Consider the following 17,635-nt stretch of genomic DNA (forward strand, 5'->3'; position numbering starts at 1 on the left):
CTGTGACTGTGACAGCCCCACCACCTGTGAGGCAGCAGCGGTGCTGAGCAGGGACAGGGACACACAGGCAGTGTTTTAGTCAGCACATTTTTCCATGCAGGCCCAAGGGCAGCCCTGTGTGCCGGCACTGGAATGCTGCCCAGGGATGGCAGCCGGGTAACGAGGCCGGCACTCCCAGCACACAAACACTGCAGGGAATGCCAAGTATCTTGTGATGCACAATTTTCCTGGTTTGCTTTCTTATGCAATGCACTCAGTTCTATCAGCGAATGGATGTTCTCAGGTGGGCATGTAGAGAATTCCTACAAGAATAATATCCTGTCAATAATATTGCCCAGTTCCACAGTCACCTGTATTTGAGGATTTCAACCTGTCAGGATTCTACAAACTAAAATTTGTTAAAGTTCCAGTGCACTTGAGAGGAGAAGGGGTAGATAGACTTTTCCACAAGGTCAGAAATATGGAGGTAATAAGCAAAGTAAGTTACTTTCCCAAAACCACAGAACTCATCAGATGGCAAACTAATTAAACCCTAATCCAGCAAAGCCCTTAGTGCGTATGAACTTTACAGCATGTGAATAATGACAATGAAATCAAATACTTAACCTGACCTACATTCTTAAGAAAATTACTAAACAGCATATGCCACACTACTTGATGCAAATCCACACAAACTAATGCAGATATCAGTATCCATCTAACCATGAGGAAAACATCTCAGTGTCAGCTGCTTTGCCCTGCTCCACTGCCTCATGTCCTAAATTCATACGGTTTCTCTTTTTATTTTTTTGCAAAAAAACTCCCTTCTTTATTGCCACATGTGGCTCAAATGTCATTTTATCTTTTAAAAGCCGGTGTCAATTTAGTTCAAATTAAGGAGGCTGTCTTCTTCTGTCAGCAAGGTACAACCAAACTGCCTTTCTGGATCCCTCATGTCAGATGAAAAGTCCTAATTCTTCTAATAATTGGGAGATGAGTGGTTCCTGCACTGACATCTCAGCTCTGTGCGAGTCAATCAGACAGGCCGGGTATGCAACCAAATGTAATGGAGTTACCTGGACTATTTTTCTCATGTCTCCATTGTGAAAGCTGAAACCACAATGATTCCTCAAGGCCATCATAAATTTCCCTCCCTACTCATGATAAGGATGAACTATTGCACTCAAATGTTTATATTCACTAAAATATGTTTATAATAATACCTGCCTCATGTATTAAACCTGCACTTATTCTTTACTAAGTAAACGTTTATGTCAAATAAAACATGTATATGATCAATTCACAGAATTTTTGCGAAAGGCTATTTTAGGAAAGCTCTCTATAGCCTTATTAAGTGCCTTGTTTATAGCCAGCACGTGGCTGTGCCGGTGTAATGTCACAGATGTCAGGGGTGCCAGTGCCCCGCACACACGGACTGCACCAACAGCCCCGGCCGTGCCACGGCCACGGCAGACACCCCATCCCAGCTGGGAAGGTGCTGAACACACTCAACGCCATCAGTAACCTCCGGACCTTCAGGTCCTCGCGGCCTTCAGTGCCTCGGACCCACCGATGGGTTCCTCTCCCCGTGCTGTGCCGGAGCTCGGCCGGACCCTCACCCCGCCGGGCCGGCCCCTCTGCCCCGGCCCTTCGCCCCTCAGGGACCCGCGCTGGCCCTCGGGGGCTCCTCGGGGGCGAGCTACGAGCCCTGACATACCCGTGAGAGAGCGGGGAGACGCTGAGCTGGGCGCTGAGGAGCTGAAACGAGCGGTGAGGGCGCTGAGGTGGGCAATGAGGGGCAGAGGGAGATGCTGAGGGGAGCGCTGAGGGGCTGGGACGAGAGGTGAAGGCTGACGAGCTCTGAGGTCACTGAGGGGCTGCGGCGGGGGCGGAGCGGGCACTGAGGGGCTGAGGCGGGAATTGAGGAGCTCAGGCGGACACGGCACCGAGGGGCAGCGGCGGGCACCGAAGGGCTCAGGGGGACACCGAGGGGCCGCAGCGGGCACTGAGGGGCTGCAGCGAGGGCGGAACGGGCGCGCCCGCGGCCCCGGCGGCCGCGCATGTACCGCGCGGTGATTGCCCGGCGAGAGCGGCGGGGCGGGCCCGGCCGCCTCCCGCCTCCCTCTCTCCCTCCCTCCGTCCGTCCCTCCCGCCGCTCCCCCGCCGCCGCAGCCTCGCCTGCCGGCCTCCCTGATGCCGAGGGATGGATAGAGCGGCTGCCCTGCGAGCCGCCGGCATGCTGGAGAGGAAGGAGCGGAGCGGCGGCGAGGCGGCGGGGCCGCGGGGCTTGCCGGCCGTGCGGAGCACGCTGCAGCAGTGCGGGCTGCTGCAGGACCTCATCGACATCTCGCTCTCCAACCTGCGCGGGCTCCGCACCAAGTGCGCCGCGTCCAACGACCTCACGCAGCAGGAGATCCGCACGCTGGAGGTACGGGCCGGGCGGGCGGAGCGGGGCCGCGGCCGGGCCTGCCCCTCCCGCCGCCCTGTCCCCGCAGCGCCGGGGCCGCGCCCGCGCCTTCCCCCGCGGGCGAGGGCTGCTGGCGGCGGGCAGGGAGGGCGGGACGCCCCCGCAGCCCCGTCCGCGGGTCGGTGGTGCCGGCCCGCCGCGGGGCCCGGCCGGGAGGGCGCGGGCGGAGCCGGTGCCGGCGGAGCGCGGGCAGGTGCGGGGACAGCGCCCGCAGCCGCGGCTGCCCCGCGCCGGGGGCGGGTTCGCGAGGCCGTGTCGGGGCCTGCGCTGGCTCCCGTGTCACTGCGGGCGGGATGCGATGGGGGCTCCGGGCTCCCTGGCAGGAGGTGCGTCCCCACAGCGCTGTCCTGGGAAGCCGTGCGGACTCCCCTTTCCCGCAGGTCCTTGGTGTCTACTCTTGATGGTTCCTGCCCTCTGCTCCAGGCCTGTCTCTCTATCCCTGGCTCGGTTTCACTGATCTAATCCGATCCTCCTTTTCCCTCCGTTGTTGTGGCTCAGACAGCATCACGGACCAGGCTGGAGAGACGTTGTGCTGTTTAGAAATACTACACAAAACTCTTCATGCACAAAACATGTGCTGTTGTGATGCTCTCAAAGAAGAGCTGGATCTGTACTGTACATAAGTCTGCATAAGAAAAGGAGTGTATTTTAAAAGGAGTGTATATTATTTTTCCTTAGTTCATTTGACCTTTAGGTAATTAAATGACGTTTCCTTTTACCTTCTGTGCAGGTAGTGTTGCTCTAAGTAAACAATCCCCTCCTGTCCCCTTCTTTGATTCAAGTTTGATGTGAAGGCTAATGCTCCTTTTCTGTACCTGGTGCTGGATGCTGTGGAGCTGGATAGAGTATTGGGCCTTTAGGAAGACAGATCATCACAACACTGTAACTGTAACAAACCTACATGCTGCAAAATCCATCACATGAGAAATGAAGGTTGGGAAAAAAACTGTGAAACAATAGGTGGTAGGTAGCTTTTGGCACAACCTCATGGAAATCTATCATTCTTCCTTTTTTCTTCCTCTGCCTTTTTTGTGTGTTTTTGTTTGTTTGTTTTGTTTTGTAGGATGTTTTGGTTTGGTTTGTTCTCTTTTTTAACCCAAATTTACAGCTCTTTTCTTCCTGCTGTCACCTCCAAATAGCATTCCAAGGGCTATTCTTTCTCAAATAATATTTGTATAGGCTTTTGGCAGCCCTACTGACAGCCTTTTTAATGCCCAAACAATATCAATCAGCATCATTTCGGGAAAATGATCATCACTGTTTTGATAGTGGACCTGTTCTAAAAGGAAACCTTTATTCACAAAGGATAAAGGCCTTCTATCATCTTCAGGTTCTTCTTAAAGCAACAAAAGCTGTCTCTAGCAATAGTTGTTGATTGTGTGCACTCAATCCTCTTCAGCATTTATCTGGTTAAACAAATGGGTGCCACACTCACTGATGATCATAAATTTATTATCAGAAAAAATCTTAGCTGAAAAAAATCTCTTTGATGCACGGTCCAGTATGTGATTTCTCTGGGAGCTGAACCAAGTGCTGGATCTCTGCCCACATGTGGAGCCATGGGCACAGCACAGACTCCGTGCCCTTTGTGCCGTTCAGTTGCTGTACCAAGACACACGTCAGGCACAGCCCGAGCTGCACAGCCCGAGCTGTGCCTCACTCCCCGTGCCAGGCTGGGGCTGCAGAGCCAGACTGCAGGAGCTGAGGGTCTGTGTTTGCTTCCCCAGGCTGTCCTTCCTCAGGGAGCTCCCGAGGGAGGTGGGCCCAGTGCTGTCCCAGGTACCAGGTGTAACTCCTGTGCCTTGGTTCACGTGTCAGCAATGCCAGTGTGGCCACGTGTGTTTGCCTGTTGGATCGTGTCAGCAGAGACCCCCTGGTCCTGCACAGAGCCGGGGTGCTGCTGCTTTGACTGTGGGCAGCTCCTCGAGAGTCCGTAGTTGAGCCAGCACCTGGGAGCTGGGAGATCTCAGGGCCTGCTGTGCTTCCCTGGTGGCCTCGACGAGTCACCACATGGCTCTGTGGGTCATGGTTAGTGGTGCTGCTGGTGCAGCTGCTGGGCCTGTGAGCCACCTCTGTGGGTCTGAATCCTCATGGGACTTCTCCTCTGGGCAGAAACTTTTTCATGGAGAAAGAGTGATGAAAAATTACTTGCATCAATGTAACTGCTAAACTGTGTAGCGAAGCCACAAAGAAATTATAAAACTTAAGAGAGGTAAAAGCAGCAGACTGGAAGGAGAAAGCAGTAGTTTGGGAAGGGAGGAGATTTGATTTTGGAAGTTGAAGAAATAGTTCTTGAGGTTGAATTCAAGGCTGCTCTGTGTGATTTGAATACTAAGTCAAAAATCAGTGTCTTGATTTCACTTGTTATTGTTCAAAGAGATAAAAAGGCAGGGAAGTTTCTACAGTGCAATTTGTACATAGCTCATACATCTCTGGAAGTTGTGTAATGTCTAGTTTTCATGTCAAAACCATGAATGTAACAGGTGAAGGGATATCTCCCAGAGCACAATCTTGTGTATCTGAACTCAGACACTCACAGCACCACGCGTGGGGTGGGTGCTGTCAGGTGGACGTGGCTGTCTCTGTACCAGTTCAGGTCAGACAGCAGTGCATGCTCATGGCCACTTCTGATCCCAGGGTTAGCACAGCCCTGAAGTAAAGTTCTGGAGGTAGTTGTAATGTGAGTGGAATGCACAGCCCAACACACCAGTGCAGGTTCATCTAAATGCTTGTGTTGTTCTCTGCGCTGGACACACGAGCTTGCTCCGTTTGGTGCCGCTTCCCTCCGTGCCTGTTCCCAGCTCAGGTGGTGTCACTTACACCACATGGCTCACCCTGTGTGTGTCACCACTCAGGAGCACCAGCCTGACCCAGGGAACTCGAGCACATGCTTAGGTCCCTCCCAGTTTACTGAAGTGCTCTAAGTCTTTCCTCATTCCTCTTGCCTATAAGGTCTTCTCAAAATAAAGCACATGGTAGATAAGGATTTCAAACTGGGGCCTTGACAGGTACAGATTTGCATCACGGTGGCTCAGATGAGTGCAGGGAGAACTTTCTGTAATACAGGAAGGAGAGGAAACAAAGGGCTGTGGGAATTGCTTGCAAAGAATATGTTGAGAGCAGATGTGTTACGTGAGCTGACTCTGTTTCACATGTATGAAGGCTGTTTCTTAGAAGGGCAGGGAGTTTCCCTGTAGTGAAAAGTAGATTCTGTTAGTTTGGTTATTAGCAGACTGGGTTCTCTGATGCCACAAGGACTGGTAATTTTTTTAAAGTTTTGTGTGTTATACCCAATAAGTGCTTGAGTGTTTTTCTTTCTACCCAGTGCTGGGCTGTGCTTTCAATTCTGTCCTAGCAGGTTTACTCACTTCTGAAGTTGACTACAAAACTGAAATGGAAAATCATGGTAATTTTAACCCATACGTAAGAGAGCAAGAAATGTCTTGCCATGTGGTGAGCATCCAGTGTTGTTTCCAAGCATCCTTGGAAAGAAATAGCTCTGTCAGCCTTTACCTCTGTCCCTACACTAATCCCTTGCGTGACTCTTAAATTGGTTTCACAATCTTAGAAGCATATTATTTTTAGCCTTTTTTTTTTTTTTTGGTGAAAGCAGTATCTTTCTGGATTAATTTTCTGGCTGGGAAGCTGATGATGGGACTGGATATCTGTAGTGAAGCACTTCTAACTTCCAACTGCAGCTCAAGGCAGTCTGTTGGAGGTGAGGAGGAGAATAAAGTCCTGGGTCCTGTCGGCAGAGAAGGTTCCTGTGGTTTCTCCGTCTGTTCTGCTGGAAACAGCTGGTTTGGATAGCTGTGGGAATTCCCAGGCCAAGTGAGACACCTTCCCCCAGCCCTTTTAACTGCAGCAAAGGTGAGGCAGCACCAGGCTGAACCGAGACCTAGGGTGGGTTTAGACTGCAGCTGTATTTTCTCCTGCCGTGGTTCTGACCTCCCAAGGTGACTGCAGTGCTCCTGGCAGGGCAGCTGCCTCCACGCTGGTCATGGTGGGAGGGTCAGGGTGGGGCAGGAGCACACATTGCTGTGTTCTGCCTGGGCTTTGAGAACAAGTGTCCTCCAGGCTCCCTGGCTGGACTCAGTCGGTGAGAGACCCTCCTGCCTGTGTGCAGAGATCACTTGGACTTTTTCCTCAGGAATGTCTTCTGTTCAGCACCTCCAGAGAGCAGAGCACCAGATCAGAAAGTCTGACTCCAGCTATGCTGTGTCACAATAAGTCAGTCTACTCTGCACAGATCAGTTGTTCACAGCGGCTGAATGATACCTGTGTGTTAAACCTGTTTGAACTTGCTTTGTCATTATCTTGATTCATTTGGCAATTTGTCCAGAAAAGGCTTATCTTACCAAGCAATCTCTGAACAGAAACAAATGCTTTGAAAATGGGGGGGAAGCATGAGAGGAGAGGAAGAAGAATTGTAATGGTCCACACTCACACTTGCAGACTGGAAGTGGTGTGCATAAGGAAAAGACCACTGTCTCTTTATAAAGTGGAAGAAGTGGGAGTAGTGAATATTTCAGGCCAAACTCCGACCTGTAGGCACATGTTTGTGAGCCTTGTTCAGCTGAAAGGACTTCCTTTCCCAGCAGGTCTTATGTAAGAGAAGAAGAAAGTCTCTTACTTCATCTTACTTTTTGCATATATGTAACACATTTGTTTTTCTTAAAGGTGTCTTCTGGTTTTGTAGGACTTTCTTTTTCTTAAATTTGTGCACTTGTACCAGATAGGCTTCAACAGAGGTTCTGTTTGACTTGGAAGGAGAGGGAACCATATAGTATAATCCAGTCTGTGGACATCATCTGTCCTTTGTGACAGGGTGTTTCTGTATATGATCAGAACTTGTACACCATAATGAGATTTAGCACATCTCCTACCATTGGTTTTATAAATTTTGGCACAAAAAGTCAGCAGCAGTGTTTTAAGTTACCTGGAGTTCCCAGGACAAGCTCTGCTGAGCAGCTTATCATCAACATAAAGATATGACTGTTCACTTTTCTGTCAGGCTCTGGGTACTCCTCACCTTGGGTTGGATTCTGCGATGCACTGATTGGGAAGCAAGAAAGGAAGTGTCAGGATGAGCCTTTGTGCTGCATGTGCCTCTCTGAGGCTGCCTGTGTGGCCACTGGATTATGGTGAAGCAGAGTCCTTCCTGCTCATCTTTGTGCAGTCAGCTTGGAGACCCTCCTCAGCACCGGGGGTCAGTAAAGGAGCTCAGCAGGGCGGGAGGTGGGAGCTCTGTCTGTCTGTGCCCACACACACCGACAGGAGCCCACAGTGCCAGACAAGCCTCAGTCTGCACACATGATTTCTGACCATTCTGGCATGCACAGAATTGATCTGATCAGGGAAGCAGCTGCTGTGAACCCCAGCTGTGTCCAGTGAACTCCGGGATGTGACCGAGCTTGCACAGGTCCCACCTGCACAGAGCTTGGGCTGCTCCTTGAGTTCAACTGCTGTGACCTGCACTTTACCCGAGGAAAGCCCCGAGCAGATCCAGCTGCGTGCCAGTGACAGATTTACAGCTCTGAGTCAGCAGGGGGTACACAAATTTATCACCTGGTTTGTTCGGAAATAGGAACACTTAACAAAGAAGTCACGTGACACACCAAATTATTTAGGGAATAGATAAGCTTAAAATGATATTTCCAACGTAGCCTATGTAATCTATCAGATGCTTGAGGGATAAACCCTCACCTTTCCTCTAAGCCTAAGATTTCTTATCCTTATTTTCAGCTTATAGGGATTTTTTTTTTTTTAATTAAAGGAAAATGGTACTGAAGGCAGTCCTGACTCTGCTACTGTTTTGGAGCTTGGAGAACGTATTTCCTGGGCTACTGCTGTGGTGAAAGGCACAGGGTGATGTGTGGATGACACCACCCAGCCATACTGACTCAGCTGGCTCTCAGCCTTCCCTCCCTGCTCCTTTCTCACTCCCAGGGAGCAATCCCACACAGCAGGCACTACCAGCAGCACAGGGTTGCCACAGCAGGCAAAGCAGAGGGACAGAGGCTCTCTGAGTCTGGAAACACACCTTCTCCAAAAGAAATGGGGCATTTTTCCAAGACATAACTTATGAACAGTTGTGCACAGAAGTGTTGTGGGCACTGCTGCTTCTTGGTGGGAGCCTGCACCCAAGTCAGACTAGCACAACATGATTAGGAAACAGTTTGGCATTCTGGCTTGGCTGTGCCTGCAGCCAGTCCTCACTGGCGTAGCCCCCAGAATCTAGGACAGGATCAATCCCAAGTTAAACTACATAAACTCCCTCTTACTGGGAAGAGAGGTCTTTTGCCTTAAGCCAGAGCTGCCCAGAGCTCCTGTGCCACCTCCAGATCCCAGAGGCACGTCCCAGCCAGCTGTGCTCCCACTGTCCCTGCTCTGAGGACCGTGAGGCAATCACTGGTGCCTCAGCCTGTGCTAGGTGACAGTCACCTGTTCTGTAGCTGAGCTCACTCTCTATGTTGTAAACCTGCTTTTTGCACCATCTGTTTAAACTGAACCCTGGAGCACTGCTGAGGTGGGAACTCAAATTGTAGCTTAGGCCCTGCTCTCCCTGGGTGTGAGTGTATCACAGCCCAGGCTCATCACGGATGCCTGGCGTTCATTCTTCTCTAAGTGCAGCACAAGTGTCTGAAGTCTGAGCTATTAGGGCTGTAGGTAGATGGAAGATCCAAATCTCATTGGACTTAATTACCTGAGCTCGAGACTGTTCAGAACTTGGCTTTAAAGTTAAAATATAGTTGTCATTTCTGTATGTATTCTAAAGTGAATAGAGGCCAGGTCTCTCACTCCTTTTCTGCTTAGTGAGAAAATCTAGTTTGTTTTGTGTGCATCTTGGGGAAGCAGAGAGGAATCCCAGGACACTTCATCAGCAGAGTAAGGAATCCTGCTTTGTGGAGGACTGTGGAGTGCCTCTGATAGGATGATTAGTAGTTATCCCACATGGAAGAGCTCTGAGCAGAAGCTGTGATCTCCTCTTTAGAGCAGTAATTATCATGGCACTGAGGAATGCTGCTGGGATGCAGCAGATCCAGGCTCTGAGCTGGTCTGATCTGCTGCTGCCAGAGCAGGTCGTTGACCCCAGTGCTCAGCAGGCAGGCAGGAGCCACGGGCTGGGGCCTTGCAAATCTTCAGAAGCCTTCTGCAAGTAAGTTTAGCAGGGCAGGCAAGCACTTTCCTGCTCTGTTCTGCTCCCCTTGCATGCTTCTAAAACATGGGTTTGTTGATTTATCAAAGAACTTTCACTTCTGTTTGAAGCAATCTAAATTTGGAAAGGAAGTCTCGAGCTCCTCATTGCTGCTGTGTGGGGGTTATTGTTGAGGCCTGCAGGTTCCAGTGTGGAGGTTTTATTTTTAGTTATTAATGGTGTTGAATAAATTGGAGAGAAGAAATAATGAAGATGTTTTACAGATTCAGAACTTCAGCCAGGCATCACCACTAAAAGATACTGTCAGGGGAGGTAAATGGATCTGTCAGTGAGTGCAGTCCTGGGGAGATGTGTGTCTGTGCCCCTTCTACTGCCTCCAGAGTTCTCAGAGAACCTCTCCACACCTGCTTCCTAGCATGGGGAATTTTTTAGCAACATTTTTCATCTTCCAGAGCAGTGTTTTCCTTTTACTTCTAGCATAAACTAGAGGACTAAATCCTACTTTAGGATACAGTTACATAGCTCCTCTAAAATAAGCTGAAGTAGTGAGATTTTGTTGTTTAAAGCTTCCTGAGTTTTTTAGATGTCTCCTTCTTAGAAACTGTTCTTCATCTGCCAAGCAAAACATTTCAGCTTGCAGGCCTTTTGTCTTTCTCACCAAAACTGAAACTTTCCACAAAGTAAAACATTTCTTATGAAGCTTTCTAACTTTAATTTCCCATCATTTCTATAGAGACAGTTCTGAGTGCCTCTGACAGCATCAGCCAGTAGTATCAAATTCTGAGTGCAGATCAGATGCAGTGTTTTCACTGTAGTGAGTTCTGGAAGTTGTGCCCTTGACTATCCTCCCCTGTTTCAAGGAAACAACAGACTAAAATCCACAGGTACTGTTCTAAGGAGATTGATCTGTCTGGGGAGATCTGCACAGGCCTTCAGCACAGGCCTTTCTCTTTTTCCTGTGGAACAGAAGGGTGTCTGGAAGAGCTCTGGAAGAACCAACATGAGCACAAACACCAAAGACTCTCAGCACTTGTTCACACAACTAAGCTGGGAGAAACCCCAGAGCAGATCTCAAAGGGCTTGTCAGCCCCATTCACATTCAGGCAGGATATTATGTGTGTTGAAACTGGTTTGGTCTTGCTTTGTGGGTCAAGTGTAATATTTGTAGAACCATTGGCTGACTGCTGAAGGCCTGATTTAAGCAGGGTTGCATTGGTGGGGTTTTGTCTGGGTATAACGAGGCAGAGTTTCCATGGGACACCTCTCGGTGCCCCCTAAATTCCTGGGCCATTGGCAGTCATGGCTGGAGACTTGAGTGCAGTCTGTGGAAACCTGGGTTTGGAAGGAGAAAGGAGAGCTGCTGTAATCTGGGTCTTTAGCTATTGCACTGAAACACTGCCTGGGTTTGTGCTGAAACTGCATTTGTAGGAAATACAGTCCTGCTTTGGAAGAAGATGTTTTCTGTACTGATGTTGAACATACCTCTGTAGCAGTAATTACCTATTTACCTCTAAGTGAGCCTTATCAGTTCTCACCTACCAGCCTGTAACTGGAGGTGTAGCTAACCTAGCAAGAGCCACCTGAATACTTCTGCTAGGGTGACACTAGTATTTAGCTTTTGATTCTTAAGGAAACTAAACCTACCACACTATTCTGCTGCCAAGGCAGGTTCCAGTTCCACTGATGTGTTCTTTCCCTATGTTTTTCTACTGTGCTATTCAAATTGCCTCAGTTGCCAAGAATAACGAGTTTGGGGTTTGAGGTGAAGAGCTTTGAAGTTAATGGACACCTCACAACATAAGATTTCCAGCTGAAGGTGGGAGAGTCCATCCCTGCAGCGAGTGAGCAGTGAGTGTGCTGGCAGCAGGGGCAGTGCTGGAGCTGGAGCCTGTGGCTGTGTCAGGTGCTCTCTGCAGCTCCTCTGCACTCCAGTCCCTCTGCCTTTGCCATGTTCTTTAATGAAGGGGCAGATCCATTTTATTAACAGATTTGCAGTGTCCTTTCAAACTGTTGTGCCAAAAGAGGATATTTTTCTCATTGTTAGAGATTAGTGCTGTGCATCACAAGAGCTTGGAGCCTGCTGGGGAGTTTACAGAGACACCCATGCTCGTTTCTGGCCGCCTTCATTATGCTAACTTAGCCAGGACTAGCTAAATCCTTCTGCTAGGCTTAACCTGCATCCTCTTTCCAGTTCTCTTAATGCAAAATGCTTCTGGTTCTTATCTTTCCTGGGCAGGGCTCCCCGATGTACCTTCAGCCCAGTGGCTCCTGCCTGTGGCCTGTGGCCCGTCCTGCGTGCCCGTTCCCGCAGTGCCTGTTCCCTCAGCTCTGCCCCAGCACCAGGCTTTGTCCTCTGGCCCAGCACTGCCACAGCCTCTCTGAGGCCCCACAGCCATGGCCTGACTCAGCAATTGGGCACAGTTCTGGCTTGATCTTTCCTGCAGCTGGAACACCAAGGTGCAGGGGGAAGGGGAAGCACGTGAGCAAAGGCATGGTCTGATCCCTGCCTCTCCCTTTCACTCCCATGGATCCTCCACAGAAATAGGCTGGCTCAGCCTCTTTGGTCTTCCTGTGTTCCTGATGGGGAGCCTGGTGTGAGGGCTCTGCCATTCCAGACATGTCCCCTTTATGCAAGAATAAAATCTCCACATTCAAACTGTATTTTGCAGGGTGGGTTAGCAGCATGGCCTGTGGCAGCTTTCCTGCCAGAGCCTCCATGGTGTGGGAACAGCATCAGTGAGCTCTGCAAGTCTCTGCATTGCTGGAATTCTTTAGAGTTCTTCTGAGTGCAGAGCCTTCAGCCTCTTCATGCTCTGAGATTTATCTGACCTCAAACTCTTGACAGAGGACATTGGGAAAGTTGGAGAGACACCCTGATGCATGAGGGATTTTGAAATTTATCTGTAAGAAATGGTCATTTCTTTGGGGAAAATTCCTCTGAGTTTTTCCTCCAAGAAGCCTTGGTGCCACCCCTGTTTGCAGGGAGGGTGCAGTGTGGCTCTCAAGTTGCAAAACTCAGCCCTCTGCTTGGTGGGTCTCCCAGCTTGGCAGTGGTAATTTTTGCAGTGCTGGGATGGTCCAGCAACTGCCCCCTTCCCAATCCCAGTGTGACTCACTGCAAACAGCTCACAGCTTCTCCGAGGTCAGGGTGGACAACACAGCACAGCTTTGCTTTGATCTCGTGTGGCTGCCCCAGAATCACACTGAATTCCTCCGAAGGCCTGTCTCTGAGCAATGGATTCTCTTCCCCCAACTGGGATGGACTTCATTCTACAGACTACAAAAGTCTGTATTTTCTTCAGTAAGTTTGAGTTTCAGGCAAAACTTTGAACTGGGTGATACTCATTTGAACTTGGAGGCAACTCTAGATTTATACTTAATTCCCTGATGTTAGTCCATATCTCTTCTTAGATTTGAGGTAAGAAATAGAGCTCTTTTCTTCCTCAGAGGCTGAAATACATGGAGAAACCTGCTGTAAGCTGTGTTCCTTTACCTCAAAGCACATATGATTTGCAGCAAGGTAGTCATTACGTTCCTATAATGTGTTGTTGTGTTGTCCTCTATTATTTAACCCATAAAACATATATTTCACAGCACAGCAGATACACAGCTTTAAAGCTAATGGCCTTGCAAAGTCTATTGTACTGGCTTCTCAGTACTGAAGTCATTAACAGCCTGACTGCTAACACCAGTCCTCTCAGCAGCCTTCATGAAGAAGACTGCTGGTTCTGGGACTCAGGCCATTCTGAGCCTTACCTGCTGTCTGCTGCTCATCACTGAAAGATGCAGCAACTACTGCAGCCTCTCTGCCTGAGAGATGAGGTACTTATTGTCCAGGTGCCCAAATGGTACCCGTGAGGACAGGCAGTGCTCCTGCTGTCACTTCTGATGCCCAAGGGCAGAATGTGGGAATAAGCTCCAGAGCAGACAGAACCACACAGGTGGAGATCACCACAGCTCAGTGCAGATTAAGGTACCTTCTAAATTATTTTCTCATGTTCCGATGAGCTTCTGCTTGCCATCTGCCCCTTACACAGTCGTCATATCATTGTCTGTTCTCTCAGAGACAATTTAATTAGATCTTCTTTCAGTAGGTTTTAATCAAGCGTTATGGGGCTGCTGGTGAATTATTTACAGCCGTATCACTTGATGGAACACTCGCTCTGCTGAAGGTATCACATAAGTGACATCTGGAGCAAAGAGTGCAGCTGGCTTTGACTGAGGACCCCACTTATGTTCCTCGGGGTTGTCTAGTTGACATCAGACAAATGTTGGGTTATGTGAGCCCACTTTCCTTTACAGGAGGAGAAACTGAATGTGACTGTGCTGAAAACAAAGGAGTTGAAGCAGTTTAAAACTAGGGTAAGAGCTGAATTTAGCTCTAGTCTCTGCTGGCTCAGTTCTTTTATAAGTGCCTTTCAAGGCTGAATACCTTAAGCAGTGTGGCCTTGACCCTCACTTGAAGCTCCAGCTATTTAAACACAAGTACTGTTGTACTGTCTTCAGACTTGATCTGATATTTAAGTGTGTTGTGAAGGGAGTAAAATACAACACTTAAGTAGCAAAGGCTAATAAACTGAGAAAGTGGATATTTTTAGAATACAGAAGGATTCTCCTCTGCCTTATTTCACCCGTCCCTTATGGTGGTGAAAATTTTACAGCTGTAAGATGTCCTTTCTTTTCTCAGCTTGTTGACTGCATGTTTCAGCAGCATTGCTTTTGGTCCAGTTGAGCTCCCGTTCTGTGTGACAGCCCCAGTGTGGGAGGGTACCAGCCTGCCTGTCCCGAGGATACCTGGAACTTTACAGCAACAGCCGTTCAGCTCTTTCACAGCATCGAGAATCAACACTTAAGGTCTTTCTCTGAATTTGTAAGTGCTTGAACCTTTTCCTGAGACTATTAATGAGCTGTTAATACAGTTGGGAATCAAGAATTGCTTGTAGGAAAGCGACTCCACCATTACCCAACCCATGTGTTCTTTCAGTGGGAAAGTGCAGTTGTTTGACTTCAGGAAATGATGTTCAGGGAGGTCCTGGAAACCCCCCAAGAGACCAACAGACAATTTAGCAGGTCATTGTATCTCGTTGGAGATCATCGTTTGTCATGAGCCCTTTGTGAAAGACAAGGCTAATTTACAATCTTATTGTGTAGAAATCGTGGATGTGTCAGCACGCTTTGAAAGGCTCCTCAGGAGGAACAGTCGGGGTGAGAAGTTGTGTACTCTACAGTTCCCCTGCAATAAGAGGGAGGACTGCCTATACTCAACCCATGCTCTTTGATCCTTCCTCATTCTCCAGAAGGACCAAAGACAAGAAGGGAGTTTTAATACTGGCAAGTGAAAGCTAAGCATATTACAGGCTCACTGAGAGGAACTGAAAGCAGTCTGCCTATTCATGAGAGGTTTCTACTAGCCATGGTTTTCTAACTTCTCTTGACAAGCAGCTCGGGCAGACACATTTCAGAGAAAGTGCTTCTAGTCCCCATTTTATTTAGTGTTTGGGACAGGACAATGTGGACGTGGGGACTAGAAGGGACTTAACTGCACCTGCATTGTGCTGTCATTCTCACAGTGCTGTTGCAGATGGCCTGGCTGGGAGACAAAGGGAGCCTTAGCATTGCTTGTCTGGGTTAGATATCTGGGGCACACTCCTGGCAGGTTATCTGCTGGTCTCAAGGTTCAGGTTCAAGGGAAACCGTATAGTAGTTGGCTTTATAGGCTGGTCCCTCTACTTTCAGCTGCTGTGGAACCCAAAAGTGTTTTCTACTCTGTCTCCCATTGCTGTTGGTTTCATATAGACCATCCCTGGTCTGAAGCTTTGTGCAGCTGTAGGAGGGTCTTTACCTTTGTGGCAGAAGGCACATGCTGCTCCCTGTCACTGAGCCTTCCCCTCCCCCAGGCCTGGCTATCACTTATGCAACGTGATCTAACCCAGAGTGGTTGGGAACCAATGGTCCAGAGTTCATTTCCAGTTATTATTATAGTACAGTCAGGCTGGATCGAGGTACTCATTTCCAGCACAGAACATATACCCTTTGAAGGCACAAACAGCCTCCAGGGCAGTTTTACTGAGCTTCATACACAGGGGTTTCAGCTACACAGCAAAAGCAAGCGAGAGTCAAAGCACTGCAAGAAGCTGGTTCAGGAGTCTCCCACACTGACCTGTTCATCAGACACCCACACTGACCTGTTCATCAGACACCCACACTGAACTGTTCAGGAGTCACCCACACTGACCTGTTCATCAGACACACACACTGAACTGTTCAGGAGTCACCCACACTGACCTGTTCATCAGACATCCACATGAACTGTTCATCAGACACCCACACTGACCTGTTCATCAGACATCCCCACTGAACTAAGGTCCATTTCAGTAGAAAAAGACATGCAAGGACTAAGCTCTCAACCAGCAGTGGAAACTCCCCTTTCTAGAGCTGTTTTGAGTTCTTAGTTTCGCCTCAGTGTGTGTTTGAACCCTGGGCTAGGGCAGAGCTGCATAAATCACAGCCAGAATGCCCGTGCTGGGCTGGCCCTCAGGCTGCAGTGGCCTGGCAGAGTGGCTGTTCTGCCTGGGATGGCCTGAGCAGTCCCAGCCCTGCTCTGATGTGCAGGCATCACTGCCCTGGAGTTCAGGCATGTAAGCCACTGCTAACCCAGGTAGTCATCTTAACTGCAATGCCTTTTTTCTCACAGTCTAGAAGTCCTTCATGGACAGGATCACCCAAGGCCATAGCTCAGAAGGCAGGCACATTCAGAAGCTGTTGGCGTGGTCTCCTAGCCTGGAGATTGAAGAAGCTGCACTAGGACAATCATTACCCTCAGAGGATGAACCTGTGGTGCTGGGGTACCATCTCTGGTGTTTGTGCAGAGCCTACAGTTCATATGGAACTAGAGCCAAGACACGGCACTGAGTGAGGAGCACTAAAGCCTCCCTCAGCTGTACTTTGCTGCATCCTAATACAGCCTTCTGTGAAGATTTGAGGCTGAAGAGACATTTTGTACAGTTTGGTACCTGTCCTTGGGGATGAGGCTAACTGGTGTAATGGGCTCTGATTGCCTGTCCCAGCCTGTAATCACTGAGCTCAGGCAGCTCATGGGTCAAACTCGTGTCAGAGGCTGTTAAATGCAGAGTTTAGTAGGGCAGCACAGCCAGTGGGGAAGGGGAACCTCTGAGCTGGACAAACAGGTCACACAGGTTTCCACACGCTTTGTCCTGTGTGAGCAGAGCACCAAGGCTGCAGGAGCTGGATGCTTTCAGGTAGGAGCAGCACCAACACTTCGTAAGATCAAGGTTTAGTAGAGTTGAAGCTCCATCAAGTACTAGAGTGTTCGAGTTTAGTTTAGCAAGAATCCGTCAGAATAGTCACAAATTTGACTTCCTTGCAGTTAATTATTAAGTTCCTCCTACAGAGCACCACTGATGTAATTAAATTTAGTTTATAACCCAAGATGAACAGCTTCACTTTGGTCCTTACTATAGTCTTTCCTGGAGACACCAGCTTGGATATCACGATGTGACCATTTGTGCCACCTTTAGGGAACAAGAGGTCACATCCTGCTTTGTCTCTGCAGAGGTGACTCCTCCACTCCTGCTCTTCCTGTTGCCTCACTCTCTCAGCCCTTGGCCCTGCAGAGTAGCAGGGGAGTAGGAAGGAAGAACCAGTCCAGTACAAAACCTCATTTAACACACAGTCAAAGACACCCAGCAACTCAACAGCAGTTTTATAGCAGAGTAAAACCCAGAGCTCACCTCATAACTTCAAAACAAAATCAGGAAAAAGCCATAAATAAAGCCTTTCTGCAACACCATCTTCTGCTTCACAGCCTTTCCCCACATCCCATGTTTAACCCAAACTTCTCCAGACTCCTTCATTCTCATTGCAGTAACACTGACTCCACCAGTGGGATGGTCCTGGGCTTTCAGAGAGGATTTTCTACCTGTAATCCACTGCAGGGAAGTGCAGTGGCTATCCAGAGTGCTGTACTCCCTTGTTCCTAACTGCATAGCAGGGAATGTCTCAATTCCTGT

General features: G+C 49.1%; 1 protein-coding gene across 3 annotated transcripts in view; it reads left to right on the forward strand.

Annotated features, from left to right (window-relative positions):
* The first annotated feature begins 2,167 nt into the window (after positions 1-2,167).
* Positions 2,168-17,635, forward strand: part of KSR1 (kinase suppressor of ras 1) — a 52,110-nt gene continuing 36,642 nt past the window's right edge. For all 3 annotated transcript variants that reach the window (XM_032707261.1, XM_032707263.1, XM_032707262.1), the window contains exon 1: positions 2,168-2,407. In XM_032707261.1, coding sequence (XP_032563152.1) covers positions 2,183-2,407 — 225 coding nt within the window. In that variant the 5' untranslated portion in view covers positions 2,168-2,182. The remainder of the gene's footprint in view (positions 2,408-17,635) is intronic.

The sequence above is a fragment of the Chiroxiphia lanceolata genome, chromosome 20 (genome assembly GCF_009829145.1).
Source record: "Chiroxiphia lanceolata isolate bChiLan1 chromosome 20, bChiLan1.pri, whole genome shotgun sequence".
NCBI lineage: Eukaryota > Metazoa > Chordata > Aves > Passeriformes > Pipridae > Chiroxiphia > Chiroxiphia lanceolata.